Raw genomic sequence first — 25,011 nt, 5'->3', positions numbered from 1 at the left:
GGCCGCTGGCCTGGCGCCTACGACCCCCGGATTCTCTCCTCAGGTCCCTCTCCCCTGGCCCTCTGGAGGCATCCCGCTTCGGCGGCCGCTGGCCTGCACCCCGGGTTCATCCCTCGAAGGACCCCCCCGCCCCATGATCTGGGAAGTCGGCTGTCAAGTCAGGATGACAGGAACCCCTCTCCCGCCGCCGCCCTCACTCAGCTGGGGACATAGAGGCCTTCTCCGTTTGTCCCAGCCCTCCAGACCCTCTTGTTGAGTCTCTGAGAGCTTCAGTAACCACCTCCGCCCCAGGTCTTTATCCTAGCTGTGTCCTGACGTTCATCTCGTCCTCAGTAACTCCACCCGGCTGCCTGGAATCCCGGTTCTTTGAGGCTCCCAGTTCCTGACCCGGGCTGCTTTCCCTGTAGGTCGTTCTTCCTTTTCCTTTGGTTTGGAGAGCTGAGCATATATAGTGGCTACTCAAAGAGGTCCAGCTGTGCTGGAGACTTCTCTGTGGAAGCAGAAAAAGACCTTCCCGCATTTCATTGGTTGGTTCCTTGTGCATGGTCACGCAGCCTTGGACCAATCTGTCACCCACCAAATTTTTGGTCATGTTCCCACACTTTATTGACGCTTGGCACGTTCTCCTCACGGTGCGAATTGCTAATCAGCCACTAAGTTCTTGGCGTGCTCTAAATTGCACAGTTGTAGCCGTTTAAGGGTTTTGCAGCAGCCTTGCTACAAGCTGGCTGGGTTTCAGAAGAGAACACGAATTGCTCTGAAGTGGGGGCCAGTCCCCAACAAGAGCAGGGTTTGGCAAGACTTTGCTGAGGCTGAGCTGACCTCTAATTATATATTTCAGAGGGCAAGAGAGTAACATATGGGCTCTCTTCCTGAACTGCAGTTTTACAGCCAACCCTGTTGGGATTTTCTCATATCTAGACAGATTCGTAAGGAAACTTGAAAAAAAAAGTCTAAATTGGGCTTTTATACGTGATTGTGATTATCTTTAGCTGCTTCTCTTGCCTCGAGGTATTGGGATTTCTTGATTCTAAAGTGTCTGTTCTTTGATCTAGTGTTTGCTTGGGCCTTCGCCGCTGGTCAGAACTGAAGTCAGAGACTTCATGAAATGGACGGTCTGCTCCATAATAGGTGTCATTTAAGCCTTTGCTTTGTCATCAAACAAGTACTTTTAATAATAAGAGGACTTTTCAGTTTTCTTTTGTTATTGGGAGGCAGAAACACAGATATGTAAATTTTAATGCTCATTGCTCTGGCAAGACGTTGTCATCACCTGTTTTGTGCATATTTTGATTTTTTTCAGCTTAGTGTGTGAAATACAAAAGTTGTAAATAGGATTTGAATATTGCAAACCATTGCATGGTTCAACCAGCATGTAAGGAGCCTTGGACATTGTCCCTACAACTCAGAAGGAAAGTTATTTTTGAAACAGAAACTATTGGTTGCCGAAAAAGTTCATTCAGGTTTCTCTGTGTGTTCCCAGACGCACTTTTTGGCCAATCTGGTAGTAAAATCCATTACCTAGTGGTGTGATTAGCCTAACTGTTGGCTAAAGAAGATTATCTTAAGAGAGTTGGGGGCTTCCCAGGTGGCACTCGTGGTAAATAACCTGCCTGCCCGTGCAGGAGGTGTAAGAGACGCTGGTTCAGTCCCCGGGTGGGGAAGATCCCCTGAAAGAGGGCATGACAGCCCACTCCAGTATTCTTTCCTGGAGAATCCCATGGACAGGGGAGCCTGGAGGACTATGGTCCCTAGGGTCGCAGAGTCAGACACAACTGAAGCAACTTGGCACACACGCCGAGTTGGGCATTCTGCAAGTGAAGGCAGGCCTGAGACAAAGGGAGATGTGACTGAGAGTGAAAAACAGCTGTGGCTCCAGAGACGGGGGGAGGACAGGGGTCCTGAGAGCTGGACTGCCGGGGACTCCCTGAGCACCAGCTCTGACTGGAGGCAGAGCCTGGGCGCTAGGCGATGTCCCACATCAGGTCCCCAGAGAGAGCTAACCTGGGGACCTTGTGGGCCCAGCCTGGGCAGCGGGAGCAGAAGCTCTGGGTGTGAGGCCTGGCCTCCTGTCAGCCTAAGCCCCAGAGGTGGAGGATTCCTGTCTTGGGCCCACTGACCACGCCAGGCACCTGCAGGAGAGGGCCTGAGGCTCGAGGGGGTGCAGGGACACCCCCCCACCGCCCCTGCCGTGGCTGTTTGCACACAAGAACGCTCCGCTAGAGGAACCTGCTACTCGGATCCTGGGCTCCCACCTGACTGACTCAGGGTCCTTCCCGTGCCTCGTCTCTGTGAAGTCCTGGAGGAGCGTGCTGAGAAGAACTGCCCGCACCTCGCTGAGGAGGCTAGTGCAGCCCCTCTGCGCAGCGCCTTGCTTCTGCCAGGGGCCGTCCCACAGGGGCAAGGGTGCCCACGCCCACACTGTCCAGTCTGAGCGCAGTCGTTGCTCCCACTCTCACTGCTTCAGGCCCAGTCAGTCTTTTGTGAATAGGGGGTTCAGTGAGCCCCCTGGGGCACGCAGACCTGGGCCTGGGCCCGACAGATGCCTCTTCCCACCCATCTTGAAGCACCACATCCAGCCCACTCAGCTAGTCTACCCTCCACCCCCAGTCTCAACAGCAGCATGGCTTCTAGAAGGTGGCTGGTTACAGTACAGCCCCCGCTCCCTGACTTGAGGTTGCTGACGGTTGGGGCTGGTCCCTGAGCTGGAGGAGCGCCTGCTGCCCGCCCCCCCAACTCCGTCTGCCCCAGTGCCTCCTGAGTGGCCTCCTCCACTTGCTCAGAGTGGGCAGGGGTCTGCAGGGGGCCAGGGCTCCTCCCCTTGGCGGGGCCTCTCTGTACACAGCATTGGGGCACCTTTGTTTTCCTAAAAGATTTGGATTGAACTTGAGCTTTTTGCTGACATTTTTAAGATTTTGAAAATAATTGTTTTTCCTTCTATGAAGGTGGGTTAACAAACAAAAGAGTTACTGTGGGTGCAGCCAAATGTCCTTCCAGTGTTTATGTAGATCTGGCTTAGTCCTGTCACTTCTGAGTCCTTCACAAAACAAAACCCTACTGTGCTCCTGAAAATCCTTTTGCCCGGAGCTGTGATGTTAGCTCAGCCTTTGCGCCTTCTTTTGAGGTGAGAACTGAGACACCTGGTGAGGGTGGGCAGCTGCCCACCCAGAGGCGCCTCCACGACGGCCACGAAGACTTCCTCAAGGCCCACAGTGCCCGTCGGGGCCGCCAGGTCCTGGGCGTCTGTTCCAGCCCGTGTCTCCTCCGCCTCCTCTTGGGGGGGGGGACAGGGAAAGTGTTCTGTCATTGGCACCAGAATGTTTTTTTTAAAACAAGGTTATTCTTTTTAAAATGTAATTTTATCTGTTTGTTACTTTGGGCTGCACTGCGTCTTTGCTGCTGTGCAGCCTTTTCTCCGGTTGACGCTCGGGCTTCTGGCTGCGGTGGCTTCTCTCGTTGCAGAGCGCTGGCTCTAGACTGCAGGCTCGGTAGTTGAGCATGGGCTGAGCTGCTCCACGGCCCATGAGATCTTCCTGGATCAGGGGTCAAACCCGTGTCTCCAGGCAGGCACATTCTTTACCACTGAGCCACCAGGGAAGCCCACCCCCAGAATTCTTGATGAGAGACTCAGAGGAAAGCGGGACCTGGCAGGCAGCACCACCGCACAGCACCCGTGTGGCCACGCCGTCGAGTGGCGGGCTGTGGGTGCCAAGGCTGGCCAGGCCCCCGCTTGCCTCCCGCCTACCTCAGTCACCAGCTGGTCTCATCCACGTGGCTGCAGGCTTCATGCACGTGAACTAGACCAGCTGATGGTTCCCACGGCCGCTCCCTGTCCTCTGGGAAAAGCGGGGGGCTGAAGGGGGCGGGGTGGTGGTGGAGCAGGACCCCACCTGGACCCTGGAGAGGCAAGTGGGCGGGGGCACGTCCCCCACACGGGGGCTCCCCCGCACTGAGACTTGTCTGTGAGACCCAGGCTTCACTGCAGCGGGACCCAGAGGGACAGTGCCTCCACGTGCCGCTTGGGACACTGAGCGGAGGAGCCGTGCTGCCCAATATCGCTGGCTTCACGGGCGGCCGTGGGATCCTGATCTCAGAGCGGTTTCCGCCCGCGCGCCCCCACCCCAGCCCACAGAGCTGGCCAGCATTCCCACAGGTGCTGTTCACAGCGTGCTGCAGCACCTGCGGGAACACAGACAGTGCTAGCTTACGCACACCTGCGTGCAAGCACCGGGATGAAACCACCCTGAGCCCGTCGCGGCCCTCTGCCCACGGAGGCTGAGCCAAAGCGCTACTCCAGGCTGCTCTGGGGGCTGGTGCAGAAGGCGCGCCCCTTAGTGCGCACTTCCTCTCTGCCCAGGCCTGTGCGTCCTGAACTTGGAGCTTGCCTGAGACGCCCTTTGCTCGGCCTGGAGGGACCTCACGGGGCCCAGAGCGCCCTCCAGCGGCCCAGCGTGGGAGCAGGCTTGGCCGCGTCACCCTGACCGCCCTCTCTCGCTCTCTAGGGTGAGAGGACCAGGAGGCTGCAAAGAAGCAAGGGGCGGGATTCTCTGAAACCCAAGGGGTTAATTAATCTGAACTGTAACCATTTTCTTCAAGTGATGGATGCTTTACCATAAGTGTGACTTGTATAGACGTTCTATTAGAACTTGCCAAGTAATGGTGGAAAGTTTAATCCTGTGAGGATAAATATAGTTACTTGACAAGGAAACTGAGATAAATTGTAGTTCGCTGTGTAGACATGCTTAGTTATTTCACGGGTATTTTTTTTTAAGTCTGTGATCCTAAAAATAGATGGGCTTGTGAGCGGAAGTGAGGAGCAGCCCGGGGCTCACCGCCGCTCCCTGTGGAGGCCCCGCGCCTGGCTGGCAGCTGGGGGTGGCTGGCGCGGGCCTAGTCCTGAAAGCAGGCGATTTGCATTCAGTTGAGGGCGCTTCCCTCCTTTGTGTGTGGAGTCCCGACAGGTGGGAGAGGCAGGAGGAGGGGAGGGCACCAGCTGAATGACCGCAGACCCTGAAGCTCACCCTTTGAAACGGTTTGCATTCTCCCTGATAAAACAGACCGGCTCCCTTTTGTGCTGCCGTGAAAGCCGCCCATCTGCCGGGATGCCTGCGGTGGCTGTTAGTGCCCGCGTCACTGAAATCTCCTTCATCTGCCTCCTTCCTGCACCGCACAGGCGGCCTCTTTGAAAGGTGGACAAGGGCCACGTGAGGCGTCGGCAGGCCAGGCACCAGGCCCTGCCCTGGGCCGCCGCCTCGATGGGGTGCATGTGCAGACCCCAGTCCTCAGCCCAGTAGGAGCTGTCCTGTCCCCGCCGGCGTGCGGCGACCTGTGTGCGTCTCAGAACACACTGCGTGCGTTCCCTGTCCACGTGGACCCCGTCCTTCAGAGGAGAGGACGGACGGCGCAGGAGTGCCAGCAGTGTGAACAGGTGGACGTGGGGGCAGGTCCTAGGAAGGTGAGCGGGACGCTGGGGTTGGCGCCCGGCAGGGCCACTGAGTGAGGGGCCTGCCACCCGGAGGGCCAGGAGGTGCCGCGTCCAGGGGGCCCAGCCCCGATGGCCACGCAAGCTGCAGGAGCAGCTTCCTGCAGAGGCCCCTCGGTCTGGTCTCTCCGTGGAGCATCCCCGGCTGCTCCCTGCAGGACTGAGGCCCAGAGACTCGCTGTCCAGTGGGGGTGCTTGGGGGGAGGGGAAGCACCCCATCTTGCTTCGGCGGGGGCGGACAGGCTCTGAGGGGTGTGGGGGCACTGGCTCTCCAGGGCTGTCGGCCGTTCAGAAGCTGTTGTCAACTTGTGAGCAGGAGGGATGGCCCTCCAGCTGGCTTGCGCCCTGGGGCTGGTGGCCGGGGCCAGGCTGACCCCAAGCCGTCTGGGCTTCGGGGGCGCGGCAGCCTGCCCCTCGCCTCACAGTCGCGCTGCTTTCCAGGGCACTGCATGACTGCCCCTGGCCGGTCACTGCCAGGGGGCTCGTTTTCTTCTGCATCCTCCTGTTAGGACACATTTGAAACTTGAGCCAAGGTGGGACTCATGTCCTCTCAGTATCACACGGGCCTGCTCCCCAGGCTGAGTCCCCAGGGCTGTGCCTGTGTTTGACTTGCTGAGTCCCCGGGGCTGTGCCTGTGTTTGACTTTTGCTTCATGACCATTAGTTAAGGGCTCAGACCCAGGCTGCAGTGAACCCACAGACCTCACTGGGGAGCGGTGCAGATCGCTTCTGTCCAGCAGGAAAGGGAACCTGAGGGCTTCTTGCCCTTAGGCGTCGGCCAGCTCTGTCCTGGAGGGCTGGTCCTGCTGGCTGTGGGCTGGGACCTCTCTCAACCCCAGCCGGGTCCGTCAGTGAGCAGGTTGAAGGCGTGTGTGACTCCTCCTCCTGCAGTGATGAGTCGTGCTCTTGGCTTTTGGAAAGTTACACCCTGATGCTGACTTAGGAAGGACTCGGTGCAGGGAACCCTCACACTTGTAAATTTACGAAGTGTTTCATTTACTAGAGATATCCCAGGAAAGATCAGTCCAGCGTCAGTTTTTCTGAAACAGCATTTCAGTGCAGTCAGACTGATGCTGGGGCACCGCTGCTAGTTCAGGGAACACCTCAACTTTTCACTGTTGCCCTGCGAATAAACGAGTAGTTAAACCCGGGGAAAGCCGAGGCCTTTCTTCTTGAAGACACTGGCAGGTGTGCCCTATTTCGAAGGGCGGGGCCCATCTACTGGGCGCCTGGGGTACTTGAAGGAGCTCGGGAGGCTGGAAAAACAAAGCTGGTACCAAGTGTCGCCCCGTCTCTGCTGCTCTGCCCAGGGCATCTGTGGCCAGGACCAGGCGGTTCCTGGAGCTGGGGTGTCCCTCCCCTCCTCGTTCCGGGAGGAAGGCTGGGCATGGGGGTCGGTTGCGTTTCAGGAGGGGCGCCTGGCTGGGGTGGCCTCATGACCTTGAAGAGGAAGGCAGCTGAGCACAGGCCAGTGGAGTGTCCACCCGAGGGGTCTGTCCTGTGCTGAGAGCGGGGCGTGTCGTGAGGGGACGGTGTCACCTGCTGGCCATGGGGAGACTCTGGCTAGGGGGCTGGGGTGGGGGCCGGGCCCCCGGGGGCAGTTTGGAGGTTGTGATCGCCCCCGTGCAGGCCTGCAGGCCGAGCCTGGGACGGCGGGGCGAGCCCCTGGAGCCTGCGGTGCTCCTTTGTGGTTGGGGGCTGTTGAACCAGGGCCCGGGTGGAGCCAGCACCCCTCTGGAGTCAGGAGGGCCGTGCCCGGGCCTGAGGCCTCCTCTCCCCGCAGCCAGTGCGCCTGGTAGCCCCGCTGGGTGCTGTCTGTGGCCTTCTGTCCCTGGAGTCCGGGGAGGTACAAACGGAGCAGGACCCGGGTCCCATGGTGCACAGACGTGGAGCACACTCTCCCCACAGGTACCCTGAGGCTCCATTTTCCCACATTTCATGAGTAGCGCGTGCTTGTTAGGAAAACCCGAAAACAAAACCGCGGGGCCAAGCCCCACCGTGAAGACGGCACCCTCGTGGGCGGCTCTGAGCGTCCTCCCTGTCCCTCTATCTGGGCCCGGCTCCACGCGCGCCTAGTGTCAGCTCCTGGAGCCCTGTTCCATCTTCTCTCTCTCTGGTCCTGGAGCACTTTCTTTTTTAAGATGGAGCAAAAGCTTGTCATGGAAATTCTCAGTAAGCCTTGAATCCCTGTGTTTGTGAGCTGGGAGGAGGTTGCAGAAGTGAGACGCTCTGGCAGGATGGACAGGCCGCTGAGTGGAGAGGACGGGGCTCCCTGCTCACAGTCGGCCGCTGGGTGGGGTGCGGCGACCCCCGGCCATGCGTCCTGCCCGCGTCTGCGCTCTGGCCTCACTGATGGGATGAGAGTGTTAACTGTTCTTCCTTAGTTCTTTGTAATTTGAGATTCCAGAAAGACGTGACCTGTGATTCAGGAGGGCTCTGTGACTTTTTCCATCCTTTCAAACGCCTTCAGGATGACCCGGCTTCCCTGTGGCCACTTAAGGGGAGCGCTGCTCTGTCGTTGGTTGTAAAAGATGGAGCTGTGCGTTTTGTGTTTTTTTCACTTGATCTTTTACTCTCTGTTAGTATCAGTAAATACTTTTTACAATTGCAGAGGAAGAAGGCACGTATTCTTAAGCATAAGTGTAATGCTGAGTGGAACAAAAGCAGTTATGAGCTGCCGACGTATACCAGCCTTGGTGTCTGTGTACTTGGTGAGGCTGGTGCCTCTCCTTCTGGCCTGTCTCTGCTGTAACCTCTGAAGTCTTAGCCTTAAGCGGCACTCAGAGAAAACTCATTTGCCGTGACCTGTAGCCAGGTGACTGCTTTAGACGGGTGGTGTCTGTCATAACTCACCACAGCTCAGGGACAGCCAGTCGCGGGTTCCCTCTCAGAAGTCACCTGACCGCAGGAGGCGGTGAGCGGGGCTCGGGCCGTCCCGTCCCCTTGGGCCCATCCTGCTCGGGCACTGCTCTGCTCCCGTGTGTGCGCCGGACCACCAGCCCTCCTGCTTCCCCTGTAGGCTGTCCCCGAGCCGGCTGAGCAGCCAGCGAAGGTTTGAGACTCTTACTGTCCTGGAGAAGGGAGCAGGTCTTCCAAAGAGAGACCCTCACCTGGGGGTGTTGGGGAGACCCTTCCTCTGAAGCTGGCGACTGAAAGCAAGCCCCCGTCCTTGCCCTCGCCCGTGTGAGCCACGCCTTGGGGTCTCCAGGGCTCAACTCCCCCGGTCCTCAACAGGACGGGGCCCCGCTGACAGTCTTGCTCCTGCTTTTCAGACTGGGCGGCCGCCATCCGTGTCGCCGCGTTGGACTGTGCCGAGGAGAAGAACCAGGAGGTGTGTCGCACCTATGACATCCGGTTCTACCCCACCTTCCGGGTGAGCGCCGCCCGCCGCTCTCGCGGCCTGGGGCTTGGGGCGGCCGCCTCCCAGCTCAGGGGCTTCTGTGTGCAGGGGTCACCTCTCGTTGCACCCCGTTGGATTGCAGGGTCACACTGGGACTGTGCGTACTGCGCCTGCTCACACTCAGCAAGGCCTGCAGGCGCGGAAGCGGCCGGCGCTGCCCTGAGAGTGCCTGCCCAAGTGAGGCAGGGCCGCAGGCGCCCTGCCTGCCGGGCGTTGGGCGGGGGGGCGGTCCTGGGTGCCTGCCGGCTGTAGCCTGGGCCGCCCTGCAGACAAGCCTGTCCCCATCTCTCCCGCTAGGGGGCGACTGGAACCTGAGCAGTGCACCCAGCTGTGTGTCTGTGTGTGCACGCGTGGGCCTGTGTGGGCCTGTGTGTGTGTGCATGAGCGTGTGCGTGTGTCTGTGTGTGTGCACGCGTGTGTGTGCCGAGTGCGCGTGTGCACAAGTGTGTGCATGCATCTGTGTGTGTGCACACGAGTGTGTGTGCCTGTGCATGTGCACGAGTGTGTGTGTGTGCACGTGCCTGTGTGTGTGGCCCCTCGCCTCACTGGAGCGCCTCAGAGGAGGGAAGCCGTGCCTTTGGAGGTGGCCTCTGGGGAGCTCGGGGGGCCCCTGCCCTCTCAGCCCTGAACCCACGTCCTTTGTGCACGGTGCTAGCTGCTTCTCCCCTCCGTGCTGACCTGGCGACCTCATGTGTCCGTCCCTGGCCGGGCCCTGCCCCCGGAGGCCCCCTCCCCTGGAGCACGGGTCCAGGCTTGGGTCCCCTCAGCACCTTCCTGTTGGGTTTGCCTGTTGTGTCTCAGCTTTCCCCACAGGGCGCTGTGCTGCGTGTGTGGGGGACCCCCCTCAGCTAACAGGATGCTGCTGGGACCCCCACACGCTGGGTGTGGCTGGGCCCCACGTCCCCGTGTCCCGGCAGCTCGGTGACCGCAGGGGCCCAGCCCTGGCGTGCAGTGCTGACGGGGGCCAGGGCGTGGCCTCTGTTCGGTCCTTGGCCCGTCTCCCGCTGTCCCGCCTGTGTTTTCCGAGCTGGTGTGCAAGCCCTGTGTGTCTTCAGCACGCCCCTTTGTCCAGCTGTGAGGGGGGTATCGTCACCCCAGCCATCACTTTCTCCATTGTCTTCACTGAGTCTTTTAATAAAGAAGGTTTTTAATGTTCACGTAAAATGCTTGTCCTCTGCTGCAAGACCCCTGTCGCAGAGACTGTCTTCCTCCCAGGAGTCTCTGCACTGGCACACCGCAAGCCTGTGGGGGCAGTGCCAGCCGCGGGGGTCCCGTTGGGGTCCCAGCCCCATCGGGGCAGAACTCGTGTGTGCCCGGGTCTGGTTGGTACTGAGCAGCCCTCGTGAGTCTGGAAGAAGCACTGCCTTGCACAGAGGCCCATAGGACCGTGGTTCCATCATCAGTCAGCATGAGGTTCCTGGAGCAGTTAGACTGAAGCTCTCAGACATGATGGCCATTTTATTGCTTAAAGATTAGACGTTTACACAGGCGCTGGGCAAGGCTGCTGCTTACTTGTTGTTGTTGGTTTTTTTCCCCTTAGTATTTTAAAGCGTTTACAAAGGACTTTACAACTGGAGAAAATTTTAAAGGTAAGGACACACACGTCATCTTTTACTCTCCTAGACTCTTGTGTCCATTACAGCGGGAATAGGGCCTGGGCGGGCCTGCCCTCCTATCCCTCGGCAAGTTCGCCTTGACGCTGTCGGTCCTTTCTTTCCTGGAAGGGTTAAACAGCCACAGTTTCAGCAAGAATGTTTGCTTTTGGCAAATACGGTGGTTAAGTTTTTTTAAGTAAACTTTTTTGCAAACAAAAGTTTGGAAAAGTGCACACACATCACAGGGGCATCCCGGTGAATTTGTGAGTGACCCCCCCCCCGCCCCCCGCCCTGGAGCCCACAGATGAGGTCGGTCGTTGGGCCTACCTCTGAACTTGCTGTGGATGGACACGTGCCTATGGCCTGGCTCCACACCGGGGGCTCTGGAGCTCAGCAGTTTCCACGCTGGTCGCCGTGAGGTGGTCTGCGAGTGACTGCACCGTGTATGCCTCGTGCCCTGGGGGCCCTGGGGTGGAGCGGTCACTCACCGCGGCTGACTCACCTGTGACGCGGGCCTCCCCGCAGGGCCCGACCGAGAACTGCAGACAGTGAGGCGGACCATGATCAACTTCCTGCAGAACCACACGGACAGCACCCGGCCCCCTGCCTGCCCGTCCTTGGACCCCATTAGGTGCGTGCTTCTGTGGAAAAGGCGGCACATTTCAAGTTGAATTTAATTTTGTAGAGTAGAGACTTGCATTGAGTGATGTGGGCACTGGGGTGCGATGGCCTTGAAGGCACTAAAAGGCTCTGTTCTTCTTAAAAGGCCCAGTGACATCCTTTCGCTCATTGACAAGCGAGGCGACCGGTACGTGGCTGTGCTGTTGGAAGACGACAGCTCCTACGTCGGACGTGAGGTACTGTCTGCACCTCTCCCGTGTCGGCGCTGCGGTCAGACCCCCGTGACAGTAGCGACTTCCACCTCAGCTCTTGGAGCGTATGTTCTGCGCTCATTAATTCTCCGAATTGCCTGTGTATTATTCAGTAGACTCACTAGAGAAGACTCGTTTACAGAGAAGACAGTTGGGACAGGGTGGGGGGCTGCCTCCCAGGGGAGACAGAAGCAGCTCCTGCGTGCCACTGCCTCCCCACCGTAAGGCCAGGTGGGCTTACGGCAGATGTGGTCCCCAGGACACACAGCGTCCCTGAGGGTGTCCTCTGTCTCGTAGGCATTATGGTCCAGACTCTCTCTGCTGTATTCTCCCAACTTTTTGCCAAATCCAGTGCCCTTCAGCTGGCTGACCGGGAAGGGTTGCTGTCAGCCTCCCAAAGCAAGCCCTGTGGGTAGAGGGGAGGCTGGGCCGTGGCCCCCACTCACCTGGGGGTGACGGGCCCCGTCTGACGGGGTAGGCTTTGGAGGGGATGTGGGGAGCACAGCTCCGACCCCTCTGAGGGTCTGCGCAGCTGCTGCTGTTCCTGCCCTTGCAGCCCCGGGGGCCTGAACGTGCAGCATAACAGGGGTGTCAGTGGCGGTCAGCCTTAGGGAGGAGCTGCGCTGAGAGGCTGCTGTTAGTTTCCGTCAGAAGGCACGCTCATCAGCGCAGTGTTTCCTGCGGACCCCGCCCCCCGCCAAGAAGATGACGTGTCGTCTCGTCACCCAGGTGATCTTGGACCTGATCCCCTACGCGAGCATCGAGGTGAGGCGGGCGCTGGGTTCCGACACAGCCTTTGTGCAGAAGCTCGGCGTGCCCTCCCTTCCCTCCTGCTACCTGATCTACCCGAATGGGTCGCACGGACCAGTCACTGTGTAAGTAGCGTCTGCTGCCCTCTCGCACCGCGTGGGCACTCACTGGTCTGGGGGGACTCACCACCTGGTCTCCAGAATAGAAAGCGGGGGGACCGGCTCTGGCCCCACATGTGGCGCTCGCCTTGTGAGACCCACAGAAGGAGCAGGATGCCGCTGGCCTCTGCAGTGGGCCCCGTGCATCGTGAGACAAGCTCAGCTGGAAAGGAGGCAAGTTGAGTTGAGGCTGGGAGGGCATCACGGGTGAGAGAAGGGTGCCTTCTGGAACCTGAGCTGCCTGCTGGGCCCCCGCCACAGCCAGTGGCCAGGGCCAGCCCCGCCTTCATCCACGGAGCTCTTGGTGAGTCACCACATGTGGACAGGGCCTCCCCCGCCAAGAAGTTTACTGGGGCACCGAGGGCACCCTACCCAGGAGCCTCAGGCACATGTGGTTCCTTGGCTGTCTGATATTTTCTAAAAAAACAATGGAATTCAGGGTAAGCAAGGAGGTATCTGGGGTCGTGCTTGAGCCCCTGGGCTCGCAGAGCTGGCCACCCAGCTCAGCAGACCTCCCCAGAATACACCCCTGAACACACTGCCAGCTCGTTTCAAGGGAAAACGCTCTGTAACCTCAGCATGAAAAGATGATGTTTTTACCAATAGCTGCTGCACCTTCTCTTTGGGAATGAAAACAGGCTCTGGACCCTTTAGGTGACCCCTGAGCCACCTCGGGAGGGTGGAGTCCTCCAGGGACCCCACCCCTAGCCCCACCCACAGCAGAGGGCCTGCACCGCAGTACTCGGGAGCCCCTCACTGCCGGACCCCAGATGCCCTGAGTGGAGCTGGCAGCCTGCAGGCAGAGGGTCTGAGGTCAAAAACCGCAAGTTTGGACAAAACTGATCCTGGCAGGTGCTCACACCAGCTGTCCGGGCCATCTTAACCTCCCGCCAAACAGAAATGAACCCTAGTACTTTTTACACCGTAGGTCATGCTATTTCTGGATTTGTCTTATGTTCTCAGGTTGGGGGCCAGTTCCCCAAGGCCCAGGCTTTGTCACCATTCTGCCTGCCCCCCTGCCTCAAATACCTGCAGTAAATGCTCAGAGAATGACTGGTCTGAGTGGACCACATCACTCGGAGGGGTGGGGGGCTGCTCTGACACTCTTGCCGAGACGCCTCCCGATGGGCCAGACCCTGGAGCCTGCTTGAGCCCACGCCTGCCCCCTTCTTGCAGTGGGAAGCCTCTCCGGTCCTTTTTCTCCTCTTACCTGAGGTCACTGCCGGGAGTGAGGAAGAAACCAGGTTCCCTGCCTGGGAGACCCAGCAGAGAGGAGAGCTCGGAAGCCGTGGTCTGGAGGGACTTTGACAGGTGAGTGTTCTTCCCTAGGAAGCTGCAGGAGGAGCCGTGGGTGGGGGTCTGGGCCCAGGGCTCCTCTGGGTGGTTCATTCAGAAGCCCGGTACCCACCTGCTGGCCTCTTGGAGATTCTCCCCATTGTCTGCTGGTGGGGTGTCCTGGGGGCATTCCTCTAGGTGGGGTCAGGCTCAGGAACAGGGGGTTTCTAGAGAGATAGGTGGGTTCCCCTGACCTGGCAGTGTTTACTCCCAGGTCAAAGCTGTACACGGCCGACCTGGAGTCAGGGCTGCACCACCTCCTGAGAGTGGAGCTCGCTGCACACAGGTCCCTGGCCGGCGCCGAGCTGAAGACTCTCAAGGACTTCGTCACTGTCCTGGCCAAGGTGCACGGGCGTCTGACCTGGGGCGGGGGGTCCCTGGCCGCGGGGAGCCAGGCATGCCTGGGGACGTACGTGGCAGGGACAAAAATCCCTGCTCAGGTGGAGTCCCTGTGTAGGGTGCTGGAGACGAGCGCTGGGTGGGGGCGTGTGGAGCAGAGAGGAGGGAATTGTGCAGGAGCGTGGCTCAGTGTCATCTAAAGGGCTCGGTGTGGTCTAAAGGGGGCACAAGCCAGGCCAGTTGTGAGTGGGTGGCAGACAGCAGGATGAGAAGGGACCACTCGGGGAGCAGGGAGTGGGTGAGAGGCCTGTGTATCTGGGCGTCGGTGGAGACGGAGGGTGGCGGGCTTACAGGGAGGAGACGCCTGTGGCCGGTGCGTTGGGTGGGCCCTGGGGGTGGGCCAGGTTGGCATGCCCACCATTAGTAGTAGGTGGGGCAAAGGGTGGCTTTGTGCTTGCTCGGGTCTGGAGGTGAGGAGCTGTCGGGCGGCATCCATTTCCTGCTGAGAACTCTGAGCTCCCGAGCTGAGAGTCCGGGCCCGCGGTCTGTGGGCAGAGTTTCAGGCAGTCGGGGGTCCCTGCCCCTGTCCCGCTGGCCCGGCAGCCCTGCTGTGGCCCTCTGCTCTCCGACCTCAGAGAGAGCCCAGGCCCTTGGGCTGTGCCCACCTGTTGGTCACCTTTGATCCTGCGCTGCCTCGGGAGGAATCTGCTTCCAGAGGCCACTCTCTCTAGCCTCTGACGTGATCTGACAGGATCTGAGTTACTGGTTATTATTGCCTGAGAGAGAAGGAGACTGACTTTGAAATGATTCCTGTTGCCAAGTGTGCAGCCCTGACACGTGCGTGCCCGTGCACTGAGTCGCGTCCAGCTCTGTGACCCCATGGACCGCAGCCCGCCAGGCCCCTCTGCCCATGGGATTCTCCAGGCAAGATACTCGAGGGGCCGCCGTTTCCTCCTCAGGGGATCTTCCCCACCCAGGGATCAAACCCGTCGCCTGCATTGGCAGGGGGATTCTTTACCAGTAGCGCCACCTGGGGGGCCCCGCTGACACGGTAACTCATCATCGATACTTCGGCTGGTCAGAGTTTACTTAGTCAGGTCGTTTAAAAAATCAAAGAGCTGGAACTTATGTTTAAGGCAATAGAAAGCTGCATGGTGTGTCGCAGATGAATAAATGAAAACTGTGGAGACAATTCTCCCCCGACGATGACCTCAGAGGTCAGAGCTCTCGCACCATTCTCGTTCCTTTGAGAAAATGCCCCCTGGCTGCCCAGCTGTTAGCGCATCAAGACGGGGGTCTCGCTCTGCACACGAGTTCTTTGGCCTCGTCTTTTCTGGTGTCAGGCTGGAGGGCACGCACGGCCTATAAGATCAGCATAGCTTATTCTTAACAACTGTCCTGACGTTTACTTGAACTTGCAGTGCTGGTCAGCTGATAGTGATGCCCTATAACTGACGGAGGAGAAACCCAGACTTTGCGGACTTGAAGACGTGTCGTGTTTGCTCGGCCGTTTGGTCTCAGCACTGTCGTTAGGGTGTCAGCCCTTAATTTGCACGTGTAATTGGCAGCATCTAAGCGAAGGTCCTCACAGGACAGCCGTGGGCTCCTTGCTCGAGGCTTCCCTGGTGCCGTGGTGCCGCCAGCATGGCCTGAGTGTCCATGTGCAGCTAAGCAGCGGGTGGCACTTGTGTGCACGGGATCCTCGAGTGTGCACACCTCTTCAGTCCGCGGGCAGAGCCGGTGGGGGGCGGGGGGGGCAGCTGGTGGTGCCGGGGAGTGAGGAGAGCAGCGGATGGGTGTAAGTTACACTGAGGCACGCGGACTGAGTGGGCAGTGACTTCGGAGAGGCCCCCGGAGCCCTTGGCAGCGCGACAAACGAGGCCCTGGGTGGCCGTGGGCCTGTTGTCGGGCATGAGGGCAGCAGTGGGGCTGGAGGAAAGGGAAGGTGCAGCCCCCCAGGCCGCCTCGTCTGTGTTCTGGAGAGACCTCCCACCCGGCTCTCGGGCAGCCGGATGGGTCGGGTCAGGGCAGGCCTGGTCTCGGCCCCCGGGAGGCCGTGCCTGCTGTGGGGGGTGCTCCCTGAACAGTCCCTGAGCGTGGTCCTTCCTGCCCAGTTGTTCCCCGGACGACCGCCGGTCAAGAAGCTGCTGGAGATGCTGCAGGAGTGGCTGGCCAGCCTTCCGCTGGACAGGATCCCCTACGATGCCGTGCTTGACCTGGTCAACAACAAGATGCGGGTGAGGCGGCCCCTTTGCAGAGGGAGGTCTGCCCGGGGGCCCCTCGCCGCCCCCCTGTCCCTGGTCTGCAGTCCTGGTTTCCATGACGACCTCCCGTCGCTCCCTAGGACAGGGTCTGGGTCAGCTGGCTGAGATGATGAGGGGTTTCTGCAAGGAGGTAGCACTAGGGTTTCTTTTTTAATTTTTAGTAAACTCATCTAGATCTCACATCTGAAAAAGGAGTAAATAAAAACAACGTGTCCAGCATGGACGCCCTGGTTGAGCTGCCTGGCTTCTGCAGCCACAGGCCCAGGGTGTGGGCTCCCTGGGGTCTGGTCTGGCCGCCTGACAGGTACCAGTATCTGGCCTGGCCTCCCCTCCGCGGGCCCCAGGCCGAGTGACCAGAAGGTGGCTGAGAGCAGGACCACAGCCCTGGGCCAAACCTGTGTGTCGCCTGCAGGGCCTGAGGGGCCGTTTGCAGCCCGCACTTCTGGGCTGTTACAGGCTCAGGCCCATCAGCTCTCTGCTCGTTAAGTGAAGATCCTGTTTGTTCTGGCTGAGAATTGTCTGATGATTGAATTCCTTTATTATTATTATTATTAGTCTTCTGTAAATCTCATTACAACTAATTCTAACCCGAAACAATGGCGGGCATCCTGCATGCTTCCTCGTGCTGGTTCATCACAGCCCAGGTGGACACTTCCCTTCTCCCAAAGGATGGGCCACAGCTCCGTGTTCTGAGAACTCCGTTAGTAAAATAGAGAGTTTTTTCTCTTGTTTGTTCCTAGATTTAACCATATTTGTAGTTGATAAAGTTTTCAAACAGATACTCCCTGTGAAACCACCACTCAGTTGAGACAGGGAGGTCACCAGCTATTGTTAATTTTAACAATTCAGTATCTATCCTTCTCTCCTTCTTTCCACACCCCTCTCCGCCCAGATTTCTGGGATATTTCTCACTAATCACATAAAGTGGGTTGGATGTCAAGGAAGCCGACCGGAGCTGAGAGGCTACTCATGTTCTCTCTGGAAACTGTTCCACACTCTGACTGTTGGAGCCGGGACCCACCCGAAGGCCCTGGATGGCACAGGTGAGCAGCCCCCCTGCCCCGGGCCACCTGCATGGGTGCCGTGATGCCTGCAGAGGGTGACGGGCCCTTGGGTGCCCGGGTCTGTGCCGAGGTGGGCGGAGGCGTGTGTCTTTCCAGGAGCCCTGCTCAGCCCCTGCCCCAACGCAGGAAGCACCCACATGTGGCCCATCCCTCTGCCCTGGAGGCCAGGGCCTGGCTGACCCTCAGGCCGTGCATCTCAGGGCTGGGAGGCCGCTGGCCAGGAATGTCTCTCGGTGTCGGCGCCTGTTTTTTTTTTTTTACTTTAAGGAGTGTGAGACCCGTCTGGGGAGGTACGTGGTGTCTTATTTATAACAAGTCGCCTGAAGCAATGCACACTCTGTGCGCCACAGCGTCTCTGGGCAGGCGCTCAGGTCCCCCAGAGCCTGAGGGCGGGGTACCAGCCAGGGCTGGGGTCTCCTCTTGAGGGCTGGTGGGGACGATGGAGGGCTGGATGCCCTCCCCACGCTCGTGCCCTGTGTGGGTGGTGGCTGTCCCTCGTGGCTGTCCGGGAGCCCTTGTCGGCCTGTCCATCACCTCTGCCATGTTGGTTCATTAGAAGGAAGCTCCCAGGCCCACAAGGGGCAGAGGTGACACACAGGGCGGCAGGAAGTGGGGCCGCTGTGTCCTTCAGATCGCTAAAACCCTGCTGGGTTTCTGGATACTCTCTGGACCGTGTGGTGTGTGTGCCACAGTTGACCCAGGGCCCTGGCAGCCTTGGGGATATCTGCTTATCTTGTGGTTTCATTCTTTAATCATTAGGTTCACTGACATCTGTATTGAGTCAGAGTGGAGTCTTTGGACCCACACAGTTCGATATTCTTTCCAGTAAAATTGTAAAATTATTTTAGAGTTACCTTTTGCTGTGTAACAGACAGACCCCAATCCTATGGCTTGAGACCAGCACAAGGTTTTTGCTCCAGGTTCTGGGGCTCAGCTCTTGGGACAGGCTCACCTGTGGGCTCGCTGAGCGGGTGGGACCTGAGTGCTCTAGACTCGAAAGCGGGGGCCCCAGGCAGTGCAGCTCCCCCGGGGGCCGAGGAGGGGCTTCTGGGCCTGGGTGGCACTTCCGCCACAGCCTATGGCTCAGACACGTCTCCCCCGGCCCAGGCTGGGGCGATGGGGGAACATGGCCCACCTGTCAGGGCGCAGCAAGGGGGCCCACGGGCTCTTAAGGCATCCCTGCCCCTCCTGGCCCGGGGTGTTGGATGTCTACTCCCTGGGGCTGGTGTTGGGGAGGTGCTTTAAACCACGGCTTCTCTTGAGAATCACACAGAAGAACGTGTTGGGTGCGTTTGGGGGATGCTGGGGCTCCAAACAGCAGGTGAGCTCAGAGGCTTAGCGCTGCAGGCAGGTGCCGGCCGGGGCCCTGGAGCCTCCGCTGCCCGGACCTCGTGCTAACAGGGAACGCTCCGCAGAGGACACGGAGGTGGTGACCAAGAGGGAGGCCAGCAGCCAGGACGCTCTGCAGACACCGCAGGGCCAACGCCCATGGCCTTTGGGCGGCCAGGGCACAGGCGCACAGCCCGAGACCTCGGGCGTCCATCCTCTCGGTCGGTGTAAATGGAAGCGGTATCCGAGGAGTCTGTCTCACGCTGAAAGAATTGGGTCAGACTGAGACCCGGATTATGTCTTAGAAGGTTTTTCCTCTCCTTATTGCACGCTTAAACCCCATCGACTAAAAAGCCTGCTGCGCCTCTAATCCGCCCCAGGTAGGGTTTATGGTTCTTGTCCACTTTAAAGATTAGGGCGGCCCGAGTGGGCAGAGGTTCGGCGGGGACGAAGAGGGGAGGATTACCTGCCAGGCGTGGCAGATGTCGGCCCAGGGCCCACGGCGGGGAGCGCAGCCCGGCCACAGCGAGTCCTTACCTGCGTGGGTAGCCTCGCGCCAGGTGCCCCCGCTGCCCACGGAACACGGCGCCAGGCGGTGGCCACGTGCTGCTTGGGACCTTCTCTGAGGGACGTGCAGGACCCGCCACGCCGATGCTCCTGGGGCCTCTCCCGGCAGGCTGGCTCCCTAGCCCCTGCCGGCCGTGGGGAGAGAGGGCTCTTGAAGGCCTGCTGTTAAGACGGATTCAGTCTCCGTAACCGCGTCTTCCCCCACCACTGCCTGCCCCCCCAGTTATTTTGCTGCCTTTCTTCTAATGCTGATATCTAATCTGTTTTAATCTCACGGGTCTCTTGTGTGCACACTCAATCCCCCGCATTAGTTGTCTGGACAGGACTCTGGTCTCTCCCTGTGGCTGCCCCCCAGGGGCTCCTCAGGGCTCGTCCATTCAGCATGGTGCCTGTGGCATCCTGATGTTGGGGGGTTGCTTTCTTCAGATGGGGTGTGCCCCATCCCCAGGGCCTTTACACGGGCACCGTGTCCCATTAGGGCCTGTTGACACATGGGTGGACACCGTCTGTGTGGCTGGTAGATAAGAGGGTTTCCTCACACCGAGAGGCTCGGGCTGTTTGAAAGAGGGCAGGTCTACACCGGCCCGCTGCCTGGAGGCCTGCCGCCTGGAGCCCCACCGCTGCTGACCCATCTGGGAAAGACTGGCCACAAAGACCGGGGCTGGAGTCACGCCTGGAGGCACTTCCTGAGGCCATATCCACGCTTGCACGTAGCAAGGATTTCAAAGCAAAACAAACGGAGATTTCGATTGAGTAGCCGCCACGGCCTGGCCCAGCCTTTAGGGCTGCTTGTAGGGCAGGAGAGATGGCACACCGGACGTAGACGCTGGCTTCTGGGCTGGTCTTGGGGCTGGGGGTCCTGGTGGACCTGGCCGTTCCAGGCCTCTGACTCGTTCCCTGGGGACCAGCACGGGCCTTGGAGCAGGTCCAGCAGCTGGACACAGGCAGCCGCCTGCCTAAGGGGTGCGCACATTTGGTGCAGTGTCGAGGGGGTGAGCAGCCAGTATCTGGTGGCCACGGGCACCTGGGGAAGGAGCCGGTTTCTCCCTGGGGGCTGGCCCGTGGCCCGCATCAGGCACTCGCTCGTCCCGGCTTCCCCGACGGCTCCGCAGACCCTGCAGAGCTGGTGGCCACCGTCAGGCGCCTTGGTTCCTCCGCAGGGCTCGAAGACGACCCACAGGCTGTGCTGCAGACCATCAGGAGGTACGTCCACGTCTTCTTCGGGTGCAAGGAGTGCGGCGAGCATTTTGAGGAAATGGCTAAAGAATCAATAGATTCCGTGAAAACCCCGGACCAAGCGATTCTCTGGCTTTGGAAGAAGCATAACCTGGTCAACAGCCGCTTGGCAGGTGAGCACAAGCCACTGGGTGGCCGAGCCTGCGTGGGGCCTGAGTGGGCGGCGGGGGCATGCCTGAGCGCCACCCTGCGCGCAGGGCTGCCTACCCATGGGGCCCATGGCCGGGCCGTCTGTGTGGACCAGTTTCCTAGTGACCTTGCCGGTGGCTAGCAGGCCACAGCCATCCCCACCTCCCGTCCCGGCTTCCCGGAGGCGCTCGCGCTCGCGCTGCAGGGCTCCCAGCTGTGTGGCTGTGGACGTGCCCTTGCCCGAGGGAGCCCTCTAGGCCCCGAGTAAGCGCAGCGGTGGAAGGCTTGGAACACAGCTCGCTGTCAACAGGGGGTTCTAGTGCCACTAAAACCTGCCTTCAGATCTTAGACCAGACCCCTCAGAGTGGTTTTGTTTGAAGAAAAACTGGGGCACACGTATTTTCTCAGAGTTAAGTAACTCAAACTGTTCCTAAATCACTGGCAGATTAAAATTAGGCTTAAACATAATCCACCGAGAAATAAGTCTTAATAGAGACGAATAGAAAATGCCACTAAACTGTTGGTTTTTATTTAATCCACTGTATTATAAAAACATATTACAACTAAAGCACTAAAGAAAATTGGTTTTTCTGGACGTTGGGCTGAGGGCTGCGGGTCCAGTCACATGGGAGTCATGCCTCGCCTATGGCTGCAGGTGGAGGCCCGTCCGCCGCAGCCCTGGTTCTGACGGCTCCATGTCCAGGGCGTCAGGGCCCTCCTGCCCTGACTGCTGCCCACCCCCACCCCCGCCCTCACAGGGGCCTCGTGGTGACCCCATCGTGGCAGCCCTCAGCCCTGGAGCAGCCGGCGAGACCCCAGCCAGGCTGCCCTGAGCGGGCACTGTGTGGCCACGTGCAGTGCTGCGGGAAGGGGCCTGAGATGGGGTCGCTCCTGTGACTCCGTGCGTCCCCCAGCCCCTCCGTCCCGCCTCTGGGTTGAGGTCTGTGTGGTTCTGTGGGACACGCTCTAGCAGCCCTTCTCCGTCTTTAGGGTGTGTGTTTCCAGACCCCAAAGGGGAGCGCCAGAGCTGTGAGGCCCACATGGCCCTGTGGCTCCTGCCCAGCGCAGCCTGTCCTGAGCACCCCTCTAACGAAGGGGCTCCTTGATGTGTGCTCCCAGGAGGACTTGGGGGGGCAGGGCGTGCCCAGTCAGGTCAGGGAGTCCTAGGAGCCACTGGGGCACACTTGCTGTCCCCCGGGCCTGTGGGAGCCCCGGGGTCCAGGGCCGTCACTGCATTGCGAGTGGAAGGGAACTGACCACTCAGAAGTGCAGCTGTGCGTGCGGGGGCTGCACGGCTCTGCTTCCAGGTCTCGCCCCCAAATGACAGCTGACGGCCCAGGCCGTGCTCTGCCCACGCGTGTGCGGAACCAGGGAGCGAGTGAGCCGGAGGGAAGGTGTAGGAGAGGGTCCTCTTGGAGGACTTTGTACCCATGGGGCACCTTAGGGAAGGGAGGGCCGCACCTTGGCACGGGCCAAGGTCAAGGGCGCTGAGCCAGGGACTCACCCGGCCACTTCTGGTGTTTGGGGCAGGGTCTGGCCAGGGGAGTGAAGGTGCCCATGTGAGGACACTTCCTGTGCTGTGAGTGGTTCAGGGAAGCCGGCGGCTGTGCAGGGCGGGTGGGAGGGACAGGGTGGTGGGCGGCGGGGGAGGCCCCTGGGGTGCGGGGCAGGCGGCTGGAAGGTCTCTTCACCGCGGCCCTCCTCCTCCTCCAGGGCATCCGAGTGAGGACCCCAAGTTCCCAAAGGTGCCGTGGCCCAGCCCAGACCTCTGCCCAGCCTGCCACGAGGAAATCAAGGGCCTGGGGGCCTGGAACGAGGGCCAGGTGCTGCTCTTCCTGAAGCAGCACTACGGCAGGGGCAACCTTGTGGACACGCACTCTGCGGCCCTGGGGGACCCCAGCGCAGGCGCCCCGGCCCCGGGCGAGGAGCATGACGGCAGCCAGGCGCCCCCAGAGCAGCCCCCCGCAGACCACGGAGCCGAGAGCCTGCGTCCCCCCAGCCTGCTGCCGCCCCGGCCTCGCCTGTCCGAGAGGTCGCAGCCGGGCCTGGACCTGCCGCTCGGGAGCCGAGCCGGGGGCGAGGGCCGCCGGGGCGCCGAGGCGGCCGCGGCCTTCCTGGGGATGGGCTTCTCCAGCCTGGACATGAGCCTCTGCGTGGTGCTCTACGTGGCCTCGTCCCTCTTCCTCATGGTCATGTATTTCTTCTTCCGCGTGCGCTCCAAGCGGTGGAAAGTCAAGCACCACCATCCGTCCGTGTAGGACGTGGCGAGACTGCGGCGCCGCCTCCAGCGGAGCTCACTTTGCTCTTCAGATCAGGGACGTCGTCCACACTCCGGACCTGGTGGCCCCTCAAGGCGTCCTTCCGCTCCCCGCCTGTGTGGCCCAGATGTGTCCCCTACAGATCCTAGAGCAAAAAGACTCTGTTTTCATTATTCTGGGTCTCAAAACAGAAGTGGGTGGCCAAGCCCCAGGAACAGGACTTTCCACCCGCTTTCACCTCAAGTTCCTTGACTGCAGGGCTTCGCTCTGGGAATCGGGGAGAAAAACCCACACCCTTCCCCCTGCTGCTGAGGCCTGCCGCCCGCCGCCCTCTGCGGCTTCATGGAGCCCTCAGCGATTCCCTACGTTTGCGCCTCAGCTGCTGGTGGTCTCTGGGGCTCCGAGGCAGCTCAGGACCAGGGAAGGGAAGCCCCGAGTGTCGGGGGTGTGACGGGAGGCGGGCCCTTCGGAGGCGCTGTCTTTGTTCGTCAGCCTGGTGACATGAGGCTGTAAGGGGGTCCTAGTCTGTCCATCGCACAGACCCGGAGCACTAAGCCCCACCGTGGCAGAGGGTGCTCTGCGGGGTCTCCAGAGGCACCCTCATCCTGTGTGGTCATCCCCCAGCAAGTCCCTGGGAGAGGCCCGCGCTCAGTGGCAGGGAGATGATGGCCCGCCGCGGGGCAGGCTGTGGTCTCGGCCAAGCTTCATTTTCCTGGAGCTGTTTCACCACAGGCTCCCAGGCTTTGATAATTTAATTGTCTAATATTGAATGGTTTTAACACATTATTTGTAAAACCCAAAAAGCTCAGCAGTAAATTTGCCTCTGAAATGTAAACGAAACAGGAACAACCACGGCAGGGAGCATCTGCTGTGAGTGTGAGTGTGTGACTTTGGTGGGTGTCGCGGTGTCTCCCACCACGCCTGTCCCGCGCGCCGGTCACTGTTCAGTGAGCACCCCGGCCGCCCCACATTCTGGGGAGGAGGGGTGGCCAGTGGCCAACTCCTCAGGCAACTGCCTTCAGCTTCGTGGTCCCCTTCGGTGGGAGGTGTGACCTGGAGGTCTCTGGGCAGGGGACGCTCCACTTCTCTGCCGAGAGCTTTCTTCTGTTTGACACTTTTTAATCCCTGGAAGCCTTTGTGTTTTAAAAGCCATGGGCTTGTCTTCACGGCTGAGCTGCGTGCCTGGGTTACTGAAGACACCTGTTGTTTCTTTTCAACTTGAAAACTGGGCCGGTGTACACACAGCCCAAAGGAATATACTCAGAACCATTAATTAAACTGCCTTTGGTTTGCGCCAAATGTCGTTTTCTCCCCTAAGTACGTTTTTTCAGCAGCGGGAGCTGGGATGGTGCTGTGAGCGGACGGTCTTGTGTAACTGACAGAACCCAGTGTGGGGCGACGCTGGCGTTCAGGGCTCCCGATAATACTGCAGGCTGAGGGGCGGCAGGTCAGGGCGGCCACGGCACTGTCCCGGCGCTGCTCAGAGCTGGACGCTCCCTTAAGGCAAGGGTTAAGTTCCATTTTCTAAAGTTGTAAGTATTGAGACTAATAAATATGATAGTTCAGTAATTTAAATGTATATTTATTTTTAATGGAAGGATTTTGATTAAAAAGAACCTAATTGACATGGAAATGTCACTGAAGTTTCTTACCTGCAAGAAAAATAAACATTTTGTATTTAAACTCTAATGTGCACATTTTAAAAATAAATCCGATATTTGAAAAAATTGTAATTGTTTTGAAGTAAAACTAGGTCTACCAGTGATGGGGTGTCTGGCAAGGGTATATGGACTGGACCTCTGAAATTTCACAATGTCCAGTATTGAATCAGAGACTCTTTGGAAGACAGCCCAGGGACAGGCAGAAGGTGAAAGACGGGAAGTCCCCAATAGTTAGTTGATCTTCTCAGGGCCAAGCTGGGCCAAGCTGGACCGAGGGAATGCGGGACCATAGCCTCCCTCCCGCGAAGGGGAAGAGGGAGGGGGTGGCAACTGAGATGCCTGGGAATCCTGCTCACAGGTACTTTGGGCGCCAGTTTCAGGGAACCTGAGGACCCCCAGACCAGAGTGCCCAGCAGCGTGGTTGCCCCCCTCCCCTCAGCTTTGCCCCTGCATCTGCTTAACTGCCCCCGGTGCTAAAGTATTTTGATTCTTTCTACCGCCTCCCCACACCTTGTTTTGTGGTGGAGAGGTCTCCAGTGGTCAGTGTAGCTTGGGGGAGTCCTGGCTAAAGTT

The 25,011-nt window shown here is 59.5% G+C and overlaps 1 protein-coding gene across 1 annotated transcript; it reads left to right on the top strand.

Moving 5' to 3' along the window:
* The first annotated feature begins 7,029 nt into the window (after window positions 1-7,029).
* QSOX2 (quiescin sulfhydryl oxidase 2) lies at window positions 7,030-24,460 on the top strand. Its single transcript, XM_040225738.1, has 13 exons — window positions 7,030-7,158; window positions 7,265-7,327; window positions 8,735-8,854; window positions 10,422-10,470; window positions 11,002-11,107; window positions 11,243-11,333; window positions 12,078-12,223; window positions 13,433-13,567; window positions 13,806-13,935; window positions 16,045-16,167; window positions 17,087-17,237; window positions 20,315-20,503; window positions 22,233-24,460. The coding sequence occupies exons 1-13, from the start codon at window positions 7,030-7,032 to the stop codon at window positions 22,775-22,777; spliced, it is 1,977 nt and encodes a 658-aa protein (XP_040081672.1). The 3' UTR covers window positions 22,778-24,460.
* Window positions 24,461-25,011: the final 551 nt, after the last annotated feature.

The sequence above is a fragment of the Oryx dammah genome, unplaced genomic scaffold, assembly GCF_014754425.2.
Source record: "Oryx dammah isolate SB20612 unplaced genomic scaffold, SCBI_Odam_1.1 HiC_scaffold_25, whole genome shotgun sequence".
Classification (NCBI taxonomy): Eukaryota; Metazoa; Chordata; class Mammalia; order Artiodactyla; family Bovidae; genus Oryx; species Oryx dammah.
Note: the sequence above shows the minus strand (reverse complement) of the source record. Positions and strands in the feature narration are given on the sequence as shown.